The 15,019-nt window shown below is 28.3% G+C and overlaps 2 protein-coding genes across 3 annotated transcripts; one reads left to right on the plus strand and one right to left on the minus strand.

Moving 5' to 3' along the window:
• Nucleotides 1-78: 78 nt before the first annotated feature.
• On the plus strand, nt 79-4,590 carry LOC126838813 (60S ribosomal protein L31). 2 transcript variants are annotated; one of them, XM_050573538.1, is made up of 3 exons: nt 79-200; nt 475-718; nt 4,385-4,590. In XM_050573538.1, exons 2-3 carry the CDS (start codon nt 495-497, stop codon nt 4,533-4,535), a joined length of 375 nt encoding a protein of 124 aa, XP_050429495.1. In that variant the 5' UTR covers nt 79-200; nt 475-494; the 3' UTR covers nt 4,536-4,590. The 2 variants fall into 2 exon arrangements, with proteins under 2 accessions (XP_050429495.1, XP_050429496.1); XM_050573539.1 differs by having other exon boundaries at nt 139-276.
• Nucleotides 4,591-9,614: 5,024 nt separating this feature from the next.
• Nucleotides 9,615-13,037, minus strand: LOC126839357 (casein kinase I-like). Its single transcript, XM_050574645.1, has 6 exons — nt 13,034-13,037; nt 12,421-12,531; nt 10,650-10,801; nt 10,210-10,462; nt 9,842-10,006; nt 9,615-9,769 (listed from the first exon to the last, which is right to left on the minus strand). The coding sequence occupies exons 1-6, from the start codon at nt 13,035-13,037 to the stop codon at nt 9,615-9,617; spliced, it is 840 nt and encodes a 279-aa protein (XP_050430602.1).
• Between the last annotated feature and the right edge of the window lie 1,982 nt (nt 13,038-15,019).

Consider the following 15,019-nt stretch of genomic DNA (forward strand, 5'->3'; position numbering starts at 1 on the left):
CAGGTATTGACAATCTATTAATTTTTTTTGATAAATTTGCTTATCAATGTTAACACAGTGCAACCAACAAAATATCATTTCAATTAAGTAGAAAGACGTACCAAGTAGTATTTAGTTGAGGTTATAGTTCTTTTGTACGTGATTTTTGTAAACATTACTTCTTTTTGAGTTTTTATCCGCTTTACTGTTTTGTTGGACTGGTAAGCTATATTTTTATCCAATTCAATCTAAATACAAAATTATTTTCGTTCGTAGTTAATGCCTTTTTAATTAAAGGTATAATCAAAATTTTTATTAAATATAACTTTTATGGGTTTTTTTTAAAGTTAATTGTTGGTTTTCTGTAGTCAAAAACTTGAATTTATGATGTACATTTTGTCTATGTTTGGTCAAATAATACCGTTTTCTTAAATTTAATTTATACATTTAATGTTTTATTAATTAAACAGCTGTATAATTCAAAGTTTGTTTTAGTCTTGCAGGCAAACATTACAATGGCCAAGTTAACTAGGGAACGTAAACGCAAGTCGGCTATTAATGAAGTAGTCACCCGTGTGTATACCATAAATATGCATAAAAGATTGCTAAATATTGGTTTTAAAAAGCGAGCTCCGCGTGCCATTAAAGAGATCAGGAAGTTTGCAACTCAACAAATGGGCACACAAGATGTTCGCATTGATACCAGGTTGAACAAGTTTGTCTGGTCTAAGGGAATTAGGTATGTATAATTATTATAGTTATGTATGAGTAAGCTTAGAATTCCTGTTTGTTTTTATCTCATCGTTAGGGGTGTGCATATTTCTGTACCACAGAAATAAATTGACTTACGATAGTATACCACTTGCTATCTATGCATTTATAGAATATTGGACATAACTTTAAATACCTCTTAAAAGATCATTAAATGAATATTTTTATTATGAACGTAACACATTTTTTTAAAATTTGGACTTGCAATACTTGACCTCTATGGTACAGATTCGTATCACAGTTAGGCGCAAGCAAGCTCAGCAAATCTGTTGAATTATACTAGTCTAAATGATCAAATGAACCATAATTAAGAATTTACGTTATAATTAGAGCTCAGATTTTTTAGCCAATCAGAATTATACCCAAGTATGATATAAATCCGATTAACTAAGTTTAGATTTCAAATCTGCAAATTTGTTTTGCATATTTGATTTCTTAGCATATACTGATTATTTCTAGATTTAGTAACATATTTGTAAGTATTATATTTAAATCCTTATGTTTTAATTATAATATTTTGTGATTTTACAATTTCAATTTGAAATATTGAAGAAAAAAAACAATTTATTATGAAAACTAAAAGTATGTATACGGGTAAAGTAGGTTTGTTTGCAGTAGTTTGGGTAATGTTGTATACTAAAAAATACGGAGGAAGTTATAATTCCATCCCATCTCAAATTGATTAAAAAAGAAAGTCGAGCTTTCCATCTATCCAATTTTCAAAAATATCAAAATGGTCACAAGAATCAAAAATAGCTAAAATATTTTTCAAATTGATTTTTTTAGGATAAAAAAATGGTTTAACGTAATTGTAAATATGTTTATCGTCCAATATGGAAAAAATGCTAGGGAACTCCTCGTTTTTCAATCCTAAGTGACCACTTTTTATTTGTGCATAAATAAAAAAAAAAATTGGGCGGACATGAAAAATGTTCAACTATGGAATTTTTAGGTGGGAATACTTGGAATGCCCGCTGTACAAAGTATTATTTAAGTTTATTATGCTGATAAGTCATCTATTTAAAAACGGGATTGTATAACCTATGTAAAATTTTATTTTTGAGTATTGTGCCAAATACAACCCAACTACTTAAAAATTGTTTTTTATTTATTATAATGAACATAAGTAAAACAATATTTAAAATAGTATTTATACTAGACCAGCCATTTCAAAAACTATTTTTTACATTTTAATTAAGTCATATAACTGCATATTTTGGCATTTTCAAATGCATATTTGAATGATATTTGGTCATTAATAACAGAGCTATAGTTCTAATTAATGAAATATGATCATATTAATAACTCGTGAAACAAATTTACTTTACTGGACATCCTTTTTTGTGCTAATTTTTTTTTTTATCTTTCAGTGTTTTTTTTTTTTAATTGAATTCAAATTTGAAGTCAGAAATAGGTGGACTCCTCCATTTCAAAAGTTAAAGCTACTTGAATTTTGAACTTTTCCCGTGTATAACAGGCGGTAGCACCATGCAGCTGTTGTCTGCAACATTAAGTAAACCTATAATTATTTAAAACGACTCCCCACGTCTGCCGACTCCAACCTCAAACCCCCGGAGTGAAAAATAAATGAATAAATTAACCTAATACTGTTACTGACTTCACGAAACCAAACCTAGTCTTCCGTAGCCCAAACTGTTACATAAATTTGTGCTCGCTATTTCCACTAAAAACAGACTTGTTGTAACATCTATAGTCCGTCAAAATGATGTGGTTTTTTCATAACCTCAAAACAACAATATATCAGAAGTTCTCCAACTATGTATTCATTTGTGTGTGTAACATAATATAATATGATCATGGTAATTTCTTGATTACAAATTTGAAACAAACTGTTGTGTTTGTAATCGCGATTCGCGTCGCCGACAACAGCTGCATGCCGCTGCCTACTATTTGATGGTAAAAGTTCAAAGTTCAAGTAGCTGTAAATTTTAACCCTCCGTTAGTCACGTCTGTGATTATTGTACCCCACTGTTTTTTATCTATCTCATAATTTTATCCTTCTTCGTAATCAGCGTAAAAAACCCTATGAGATGATAAACAAAAATTGCAAAAAATTGTGTCCGGTAAAGTTATTTTATTATAGCTGAGTACTATTGGAAATTCAGCAGCATGTTCATGTTATTCTTTGCATGTCCTAAAAGAAGATTGTACATTTACTATAGTGACCTTAATGTTTTAACATAATATGGTTATTTGTTAAATAATAAATTTAATATACATATCAAAAAATATTTAAAAATTGAGAAGGTATAAAATAAAACAATCAAATTTTTCTTTTAAGTAAAACTAAATTTTATAAATTTAAAAAGATTAGGTTAAGATAAATTAACAATATTTTAACTTATAACCAGATTACAGTTCTTAATTAAGTATTTAATTTGATATATTATATCTATGGCATATATACCGGGTAATTCTTTTAAGCCCTACACCAGTTTTCTCTTAAAATAAAAGTTTTTTTGTAGTTTAACTTTTTGAAATCATTTTTGTTAATGCTATATTAAAACATTAGACATTATATTTTTAATTTTTTCTTTTTTTTTAGAGCTTTATCAACTTTTAAAACTTTTCCCTTCCTTAATTTTAAACATAAATAACTTTTAAAAAAAATTCAAAGTGGTTATTGACCAGTCAAAATGTTCAGCAAATTATTTTTAATTAAAAAAGTTAATAAAGTTGATAAAGTTGATAAAGCTCTAAAAAATTCTTAAAAAGATTAAAATATTGTATAATATTGTAATATAGCATAAACTATAAATGTTTTCAAAAAGAAACAACAAAATTGCAATTATTTTAAGAGTAAACTAGTGTAGGGTGTTAAAGAATCACCCGGTAGTGCATGAATTATCATTAATTAATTTTTTGAGAAATCAAGTTATGTAAAACAATTGTTGGACACTGATTGATTGATGTTAAGAAGCCATAAAGTTTACTAAATCAACAGAATAGTATTTTGAATTTTCAAAGTTGTTCCTGTAAAAGTTAAAAAATATTCACTTAACAGGTTCAGCACCCTAGCGGACACCGGTGTTTGTTGTAGTTTAATCCTCCCAGGCGATGACGGACACCCCGATATGTGCCTGAAACTTAATAAGTGATTTTAAACCTCAACCTAACCTGATAATAATATAAAATGATGAGTATAACATTAAAGAAGCATCTTGGCCAGAGAGAAGTATTAGTGAAATGTCCTTGGCGCTTAACCTGTTAAAGACATCTGTGCACTATGCTATTGATATATCAGTGTTAAGTATTTAATCTTCATACTTATACAAGACAAAACTTTTCTTCACACTCAAATAATATTAATGAATAGATAGGCTATTCCAGTATTGAAGATACGTGGTGTCAAAGTTTGAAGTAAATACACATTTATTAGCATGAAGTCATTTAATAAAAAAAATTTGACATCAGTTAATATGTAAATTTAAATTTTACTTTATATCGTAATAGTACAAATTTTAATACTTTTTGTGCTTGACGTTAGTATTATATTTTTATTTTTTTGTTGTTGAGTAAAATGTGTGTTAAATAAGTTTTAAAACTATTGTAAAAATTTATATTCTTTCTTAAACAAATAATTGAATTATTTTATTTTATGCCATTATTTTAGGAGCGTACCGTTTCGTATTCGTGTTCAATTAGCTAGGAGACGAAATGACGACGAAGATTCACCTCACAAGTTGTACACGCTGGTTACCTGGGTAAATGTACCGACATTTAAAAAGTTAGGTACAGAAAATGTTGACGGAACAGAAGAATAAATTTGTAAACACTTTGTCTTTGATAATATATAAGTATGAAATGATAAATTGTTAACATTATGGTGTTGTTGTTTTTTGTTTATAACTTGTATTTTATAATGTTTTATCGGTATTAATGTTTATGAGTTATTAGAGCCAAAATAGCACAAAAGTATAAATAGTGATTTGATAATAATAGCCAACAATAGCAAATGCTGACAAAAAATTGCAAGCATACCTAACTTGTTCTGTTGACTCTAAAGTAGTATCAGTTTTTTGTAATCTGTTTTATAATGTGTTAAAATACATTTTGTACGTATTTTCTATATCCTATAATTCACCGAGTTCAACAAATTGCCCAACCTAGTAATGATGCTTTTTATCATTTAATTAATTGTACTTTAAAAAAAACAGTACCTTAAAATTTGCATTTTTGAAAACAAAATGTAATCGCAAAATCCCCAAAATAACCCCACAATCGCAAAATAATAATTATTCATATAATATTTTATGCTTATTTAAATTTTAACTATTTATACATCTGTTTTCATATTTCCTATTATTATCAGATGGTAGTAATTAAATTATTTAAACTAATTTAAAAATTTTTGGTGAATACCGCTGTACTAAGATGAAACACTAAACACATTTTATAGATCTCTTATGTTATTCTTCTCCATCCCTTGTCTACTACACTACTGAGCAATATTCTTATAAGCAAAAAAACAAAATTATATATGATAATATTTTTTCCCCCATTAAAGCTAAAACTATTTAATTGTACTTTTTAAATTTGGTATAAGTAGTAGTAAAATGAAATGCCACGCAAAATCTCGAGAAAAAATTTTGTGGAACATTAAATTAATTTTCATCAACAATTGTTAAAGTTAATTATTAAATTGAAATTGTCGAGGTTCAAATGCTGAACTATTGGCCTGAAATGAATATGTAGATACACCTTTTATTTTTAACTAATGGTATTTTCAACTATTTTTTTTTAATAATACAGTACTTTGACAAAGTATTCTAAAGATTAAAACTTACTGAATTTTGAATTCGTCGTATGCTTTTAAAAATTAGAACGAGAGGCTCTGTTGTTCCTTACCTGAATCTACGAGCTCCATTTTTCTAGCATATTTAATATTCCATATTTAAGTGGACGTCACACGCCCGTTATTTTCTTCAAAAAACCTGCCTTGCGCGGATTAATTTTACAAAGGCTATAATCAAAATTAAGAAACCAAATTTTCACACAATATAGACAACAACATTGTCTGTGCTCTACCATGGCCTTTTTAAATATTTCAATCAGTTATTGAATAATTAATTAATTAAGAAATAATTTGTTTTTAAATGATATAGCGTCGGTTGTATTAGGTATATCGAAGAAATACGGATGCTGGAGCACAGATAATTTTGTCTTATATAATATGTATGAATTTCTAACCATTTATGAATCCTGAGAAAAATTAATCCCCGTAAAACTGTTTTGATGGGAAAAAAATGGTAATTTATCCTATAGAAATTGACTGTGTTAGTCTGACAAAAATAATGACAATCAACAAAGTATCCTCATTACTGTATTAATAAGTACACATAGTTTAAACTCTAATTAGGAATTTTCAAAAAATTGCCTATACTTTACTCCTTAAAAAATGGGGAGTGTTGCGTCCTCTTAAGAGCGTCGCACCACCCATTTTTAAGAAGTAAAGTATAGGCAATTTTTTACAAAACTTTAATTTAAAAGTTAAACTGTGATATAATTTTTAGTTAAATAACTAGGACTCTATTTTGGTAGTTAATTTATTTTTTGGACTATCACAGCATTCTTGAAAGCGATTTAAAAATGTTTTTCATCTCTACATGTTTAAGCAGTCTGAAAATAACTCGCTTAATTCTGGTTTTAAAGTAAAAACACACATTATAAAATTAAAAGAGAACAATATTCCGGAGGGCAAGACGGGGTGTTTTATTCATTATTCCAAGTATAACGCTCAATACATAGTTTAGAAATAACGACTATTTTAACATTTTTAAATACCTATAAAAAAAAAAAATTTTAATGACTGTAACTTTTTAAAAAATGATTTTTTTTTAATAATAGGTGCTTTTACTCTAAACCCAAAATTAAGCGAGTTATTTTCAGTCTGCTTATACATGTATAGATGAAAAAACATTTTTAAATCGCTTTCGAGTATGCTGTGATAGTCCAAAAAATATATTAACTACCAAAATAGAGTCCAAGTTATTGAACTAATTATTACACATCCCAGTTTAACCTTTAAATTACGATTTTGTAAAAAAATGCCCATACTTTACTCCTTAAAAATGGGCGGGGCGACGCCCTCTTAAGGTATAAATCCAAATTTTAAGCAGACGTTGTTTATATAAAAAATCGCTAATAGAAAAAGAGGAATAAACTAATATTTTTTTTTTTTAAAGTTTATGCTTACATTTATTGATATTTTCTCCACAGTTTCCTAAGATTCAAAATATATCTTTTCTTTTAATAATTTGACACAAATAAATAACCAAATACATAAAACTTCATTTTCTAAGGCCTAAATTAGTTCAATAATGTAACAATTTGTAAAAAAAATTATACTACCTAGTTTATTCCTCTTTTTCTACTGGTGATTTTTTATACAAAAAACATCTGTTTACAATTAAAATTTATACCTAAAAAAATTGAAAACTAGGAAACAAACATTTTTAAAATACTTATGCTCCAGAAATAATTTTAAAAATCTGAAAAAATAGGGAAATATATTTTTTCTCTAAAAAAATATAATGTCAAGAGAAAAACAGAAAAAACCTTCTGGACCATCCTAAATCCTAATATAATATGTGATATATGATATATACATGTAATTATGTAAGGTATTACGTAATGAGGTTTTAATAAATTTCGACCATGACAATTAATTTACCTGTTATTTTGTATAAGCTTAAAAGTATTATTTTAATACTAGGTACATATTATATATATTTTTTAAGGTAATTGAATTTAATTTGAACAAATTGTATTCTATTTATACCTTCAAACTTTTAAGTTAGATGTTCTTCCCTCTATTACCTATACTGTTGCTACAAGGTCGTTGTTTTTCTATAATCTGCATAATAAATGGAGTTCTAAGTTTTCCTTTTTCAGGTTTTCGCTTTATGTCCTTGCAATCATAAATTGTAGTGATCGTTTTTCATGCGTTGTTTGTTATTAAGTGTCCGAATCATTTTTTCGTCTCTCTTTATTTATTTCATATTTATTTTCGTTAATGAATTTTTTCATTTCAAACTTTCTGTGTCAAAGAAATTTGAAATATTTTTCGCCAACACTACGTTTCAAAAGCTTGTTTTTACTCTTTCCGCTTTGAGCATAACCATATCATAGGTACCTCGTACAAGCCCAGAATGCCATATCCACACAAAATTCTTTACAAGCTTTATTGATATCTTTAGCAATTATTGGGTAATTTCTATTTGTCCGTTTTGCTTTTTCTATTAGGTGTAGGTTTTTTCCCCTATAAATGTATTTTTTGCTTCCTAAATATGTAAAACATTGAACTATTTCTTGTTTGAATTCAACTGGTGTGCGCTGCAAATAAGTATGTTATAGCGTGTTTATCCTCATAATATTCGTTAAAGTTTAAAAGTATAATTAATTTTTGTAAGCAATTCTTTTTGTGTTTTGCTTTTATAATGCAACATTTTGCTTAACTTGATTATTTTTTTCAGAGTATTTATTCAACTTGGCAGTGATCAAAGTTCATATAGTTTATAAATAGCTAATAGAAAAATTAAAAACTATTTTAAACGAATAAAATGTAAATATAGGTATAGGTCAAGTTGGCAATTGTCGTCTATACAGTTTTACGAGTAACGTCTGTCGTTAAGCAACGTCTTACAGAATTACGATTGTCGTATATTACACTGTAAAAAGAGCTTTACTACAAATATATGCTCCTAGTAAAAATGAAAAACTGACTTTGGTATCTGTTTAGATGTATATGTATTTGATAAAAATAATTGCACAAATATGGATTTCTGCAAATAGGTAGGTATGTAACTTTTCTCCATGGTTACGCGTGGTGACTTATTCGAGTGTGAATTTTGTGCTCCTGTGCGCGCTACCCGTGTCGGCGGTTTGTTTCGGATTCAGATAGCTTTTAGTTTGTTAACGGAGGGGGCTGGGCGTGGTGAGGTCCTACCCTCCGTCCCTTAGCCGGTATATATCTACTCACCTCGTGTCCTTTAGCGGCACCATGCCATCTGAATAATGTATTCACTGCTATATATGTTCAATTGCGGAGCTTTTAGCTTTCGGAAAACATTCAAAACGATCAATATAGTATTATTTAATATACACACGTCAGTCTTTCCTTGCTTTATGGCTTATGCTCGAATCTAACGAAAGTTACACAGGTACATAAAATATATTATAGACTTACCTACCTACGTTATATTTACTCAAGGCAATTGATGAGTAATCTAAGATTGTTATAAAATTCGTTATTGCGAAAGATAGAATAATATAAGATGTATAAAATAAAAGTGTATACAAAAACAAATGTACACGACCGAATGAGAGTTAAAACATTTTCTAGCTTTTAGTGTGTATTCTCCTGTCTTAATTTTCGAACATTCATTAGAAATGAAATTTAAAATCAGAAGCTTAAATCAAAAATATTTTTCAGGAAGTTCTTAAAAAATGTTTAAAAATACAAGTTAACGCATCATATACGTTGAAAATTGTTTTCAATGTAATAAAACAATAGTACTTTCATTAAACTTTTCAGGGAGGAGCAAGGTTTACATTTTAAAGTTAAACCGTATAATTTCTAGTTATACAAAATGGCATTGTAGCCGAATTAACTCGTGTATCTACTCAGTATATAGATTTGGCGTGTATATATATATATATATATATATATATACATTTATAAGGAATATTACCGTAAATATTTATCATGTTGAATGGTAAATTTAATAAGTTATTGCTCTTGATAAATGATCTATTTTTTAGTGAGTTTATACTTCGTATCTATCTACTATATAGTATAATTATATATTGAACACATTTAATATAGTTGTATAGTTGTATAACTATTGAATCCACGTTGTCGACCAATCGAACAAACCGTCGTCTGGAAACCTGTTAAGTTCATAAACAGTTTCAAAGAGAAATTTCAAAGCATCATAATCTGGTGATTCCATAAATTCGAGTTTTCTGACAGCTCGAAAGTAATCAGCAAATTCTTCTACAAAGATAGTGACTAATAAAGTATATTATTTAAACTATTAGGTACTTATTATATTATGTTTTAGCTGACCCGGCAAATCTTTGCATAATTTTTCTGCAGAAATTTTAGTTTTAATTTTTCCTATTGCGTCTATGTCTTCTTTGGTTGTCTCGAGTTCAGACCAAGGCAATTCTCCTTTGACAAAATAAAGTAGCATATAACCGATTGATTCTAAGTCGTCCCTGCGACTTTGTTCTAAAAATAATGGACATTAGAAATTGTAATCCACCTATAAACTAGAAAATTTTGGGTGTAACAGGGTGAAAATCTTGAACATTCTATAATACAATAATTAAAAAACTAAGTGATACATATTTTGTTTAAATTGTGCAATTTTTTTAAAGAAATAATTGCTGAATTTTTAGTGAATTTTTGAGACATGGAATAAACATATTTACGTCTTTGCTTATGAGCGTTGGCGCTCATGTATCTAGGTGTTCCTATGAGCCCAATTTGTTCACTAAATGGAATGTGAGTTTTAGTTTCCGGATTTATGTATGTGTTAGCTAGACCAAAGTCAATAATGTAAATTGTGTTGTTTGTCGCCTTCCGATAAGGGAAGAGTTGTTCTTGTAGCCCAACTAAAAAATTTTCAGGTTTTATATCTCTGTAAACTAAATTACGACTGTGTATATACTCGATTCTGGATATCTGAAAACAAAATTAGTATGTTAAGTTTCAATTTTTTCTTTACTAAATAATGCTCATTATTAAAAATCGTCAATAACAAAAAAAAAAGCTAAGATTTTAAACATAATACATTTTTTTCTATAATAGTTATAATAACAAAAAAAATAGTAGTTCTATTTTTTATGCACTATGTTTGTTTACCACCTACGATTTGAATAGCAATCATCAGTACGGTTTTTAAGGAAAATATTTTCCCACAAAATTGAAAAAGTGTTTCTAGAGATGGACCTAATAATTCCATCACTAAAGCTGAATACTCTAGTCCAATAGTACCGAAATAGTAGACTTCTGGTAAACCTTCTATTCCGTGGTTTCTTCCTATTATAAAAATGTGAAGCACTTATTAAAAATATTTGATTGCAATTTATATTGGCATAAAATATTAATAAATTATAAAAGCTTATAATTTTATTAAAATGTTGTCATCAGTATATATATATATATTTATTAAAATAAGTTTTTTTAGAAATCTTAAAGTAATTTTAATCAAAATGAGTTTTGCCATTGTCATTCAAAATTTTGATTTAAAAAACAAGACAAATTCAAGTTTTTTTTTTCAAGTGCATAAACATGATCATTCTGAAGAAATATTACATAATTCAAAGAAAGGCGGACATTGCGACAGAGATGGTAACAAAGAAACGGATATAGCTGCAAAAAGTGCTATTAACAACCCTGATGTACCAAAAATTAAACTAACAACAATAAATGATATAATAATGAAGATAAAAAAAAACTTTCTAAGAAAATGGCCAAACATGCATACTAAGCTATTCGAGATAAAAAAAAATCAGTTTACCCATGCCCAAAATAGCTCGCTTTCAAGGAGTGACAAAAAAAGAATAAACAAACTTAGAACATACTCGACTGACATATACCTTCGAAAACGCTGAAAACCCAATCTGTCCAATATGTAATGTAAAAACAACAGACTAGCACAGCATAATAGAATGACAACAATTTGAAAATTCAAGATCCCTCAACGAAATAGAAACCCCAAGGAAAACTATAAAATTCCTCCACAAAACAAACCTGTACAAAGAAATTGAAAAAAAAAAAATATAATCTTTTAACTGATAAATACTAAAAAGAAAAAACAAGAACATTTTAGAAAAACTGTAAATATTTTAATGTAATTTATGTGTTAACATAAAGTGTAATAGTTAATGGCAATAGTAGTCGATGATATTTATAAAAGTTACTAAAAAAAAAAATCACAGACAATTTTTGAAAATTGTTTAATTAAAATCTATTTTTTTAGTGGCTCGCCTTTGAATGTGATACACTATAGTTTACTCTACTACCTGTTCGCCCCCATTATAATTAAATATTAATATTAAAAAGTTAAGAGTATCCACACTTCATGCATATACACTAATACATGTGTATGTCCTACAATCTAGTATCTCTAATATCTTATCTAATCCACTATCTCTAATTATTCACCTTCATAATCCCTCCATACTCCTCCATAATCCTCCTCTAGAAGTAATGATAATGACGTCGGTACTGTGACACTTAACATGTTGCTCAAAACGTGACGGACAAATATTCAGAATGACCACCCATAAGACATATCCATGTTAAAATCCTATGGAGCTAACGATACACCTGACGACGTTTTGAATTTATTAACTACAATTTCGGAGATTTTATTTTTTAACATTGTTATCACATTGTTAAGTTTTTTTCAATCAGAACTAAATGACATCAGACTGTATAGGTAACTGTACAAGGTGAGTATCTTTAATAAGTCAAATTATTAGTTTAACGTTTAAAACAAGTACAACCGTTTTTTTTAAATATTTGTACCAAATTACTATTTGTTGCCTAAAGTTGTCTTTGTAGATAACTAATAAAATATAAAGTACAGTTAAACTTCTCTAAACTGAATTGCTAATTGTTAATGATTTGTTTACCTTTAGCGCCGAGGGCGTGGTAAAAATAGTTTTCAAAAATCAATTGCAACGATTTGGTCTTGAGAGATTCGAGCTTAATAGCGACTTTTTCATTTGTGTATAAATTTCTCCCTGTAAAATATTCATATTATTATAGCTTGATAATCCTGCTTAAAATATAATCAGGCACGGATTAAGCGGGCCATGACACTGGGCACCCCAATTCTAGGGTCCCTATGGGCTATGAGATCGAACAACCAACAAAAATATTATATGAACTAAATTTTGAAAGGTTATTAAAGTAAAATTCTTGAACTTAGCATCAATATTAGTAGTAAGTAACGCGATGAAGAAAGAAGAACTTAAAAAAAGTGCCTTGATGGTACCAACCATACTTTTTAAAATGGCTCTGATTATTATTTTCTAGTCTCAAAACATAATGTTGTCATAGATCAATTTTGTTCGAAATTAGCTCACATAATAAACAAATATAGAACAACTTCTAATCAGAACTTAACCCCTTCGTGCATGTTGTGCCGTATATGGCACAAATTAGTTTTTTGTTATTTGTTGCTTTGGAAATGAATTTATGACATAACTGTATAGATGGCCGAATTCGGCAGAAAAAACTGACCCATTTTGATGTAAAGTACCTCCATCTAGCATAAAAATTGTGAATTATAGATGAACAATAAACAACTGAAAATATTATCACCGCGTCGGGTAAAAACTATTTCTTTCATGCTATCATAACAAAAATTGAAACTACCGAATTTAAAAAAAAAATTTCTACCTTGTAGGAAATTTTGTGGAAAATATTTTAAAAGTAAGAACAGTTTTTTAAGTATAATAGTTTTTGAAATACAACAAAAACTTATTGTGTGCCCAATATGGGACAACATGCATAAAAAGTTATTATAATTTGTTACTTACATTATTAAAAAAAAAAAAAATGATAATTACACAAATCATGTTTTTTAATTATCTTGTATAATATATATCACAAACAAATGTCAGTAATAAAAAAAAATGCCAAAAAATGAATACCAATTATGACAACAATTTGTTTTGAGTGCATATTGTTCCAGAAATGGCACAAACAAAAATTGTGTTTTTTAATGCATGATGGCCATAAGTGGCACAAACATACATTTGGTGCACGTTGTGCCATATTAGGCACGAATTAAACTTTGAGGAGAATTAAGGGGAAGTTGTGCTCAAATAATTTTTTTAATATTTTTCCCATAATCCTGATATATTTTAGAATCAGTACAATTTTTTTGGGAAAAAAATGAAAAGTCATGCATGAAGGGGTTAAAATTCTACATATCATTATTATCTGAAAATGGCATTTTAAGTACAGTAAACTATGATTTTCGTGGCGTCGTGGCCGAGAAGGTTACCGCGATGTTTCTACGCACTAGCAGTGGTTCGAATCTCAGTCGCTGGCTGTTTCTCTAGCTAGGTGTGCAACCGTCTAAAGAGAGAAATGGCCATCCGACTGGAGCGGAAGGCAACGGGAAACCACTACACCATACCTATTTCTCCAGAATAGCAACTCTTGTCTCTTGTAGAGCAAGAATTGTCCTAACTATAACTATAACTTACTCCAATCATTTACAAGTAATATAGCAACGAAAAAAAGAGTTTCAATAGTAGTATAAATAAAGTACGTATGTAATTGTCTTTAATGAAATATATTGTTTTTTCTTTTAAGTTATTTACCAAAAAGTGATTTATTTTTTTTAAAAATATTTTATAATTAAAGTTGGTTTCTACTAAAAAGTTGTTGCATTTTTGTTGTTAAATTTGTCTAAGGGCCCTCAAGGAAATATCTGGCTCAGGTCTTAAATTTCGTTAATCTGACCTGAATGTTTTTGTAAGTATCAATTTATCCAGACCTTTGAAAATTCCTCCGAAAGTTCCTTTGCCAATGAAGTTTGAAGTATTTAATTCATACTGACCGGGTAAACCCCCGTCGAGCGTAACCATTGCGTTGTAACAAATTGATAAACTGACATTTTGTATGGTATTGGCGATTTTTGAAACAGAATTATTAGGTTCCATTGTTATTTATAATTTTATTTGTTAAGCACTTTATTGAAATAAATTATAAACAAAAGCGTTTCCTTGACGTTCCATAGTACTTTATAATATTTATTACAGCAGTATCAAAATTAGTGCAGCCATTCTCACGTGATTAGGCAATACATTTTATTTATAAACTTCAATTCATTCGGCTTGTATGCTTATCAACACGTATATCTATGTATAATATATATTATAATAAAATAAGCTAAATTTAGTTATCTCTCGTGATTTGTAAAAGATTAATATAAAAAAAATCGCATCGAAATCGATGCATCCGTCCTTCCGTGCACCGTAAATTACATAGTTGGACTAACAAAAATTGTGGCAATATAAGAAAACAATACCTACACTTATAGTTGGAATTATTAAATAAATAGTTGCTTTAATTATTCATTTAGTTATTCCACGTCTAAATGTATTGTGATCCTTTTATAAATTCCTACATAATTTTAGTTTTAGTTTTCAAAAGTTTTCTTTTTGTTTTTTCTTTAGAGACTCTTGTCTAAGGATTTTATCCTTAATGGTAGAT

The sequence above is a fragment of the Adelges cooleyi genome, unplaced genomic scaffold (assembly GCF_023614345.1).
Source record: "Adelges cooleyi isolate 19-005CV unplaced genomic scaffold, UGA_ACOO_1.1 ACOO_flye_CR_arks_rails_tigmint_CR_PRNA_30, whole genome shotgun sequence".
NCBI classification, from domain to species: domain Eukaryota; kingdom Metazoa; phylum Arthropoda; class Insecta; order Hemiptera; family Adelgidae; genus Adelges; species Adelges cooleyi.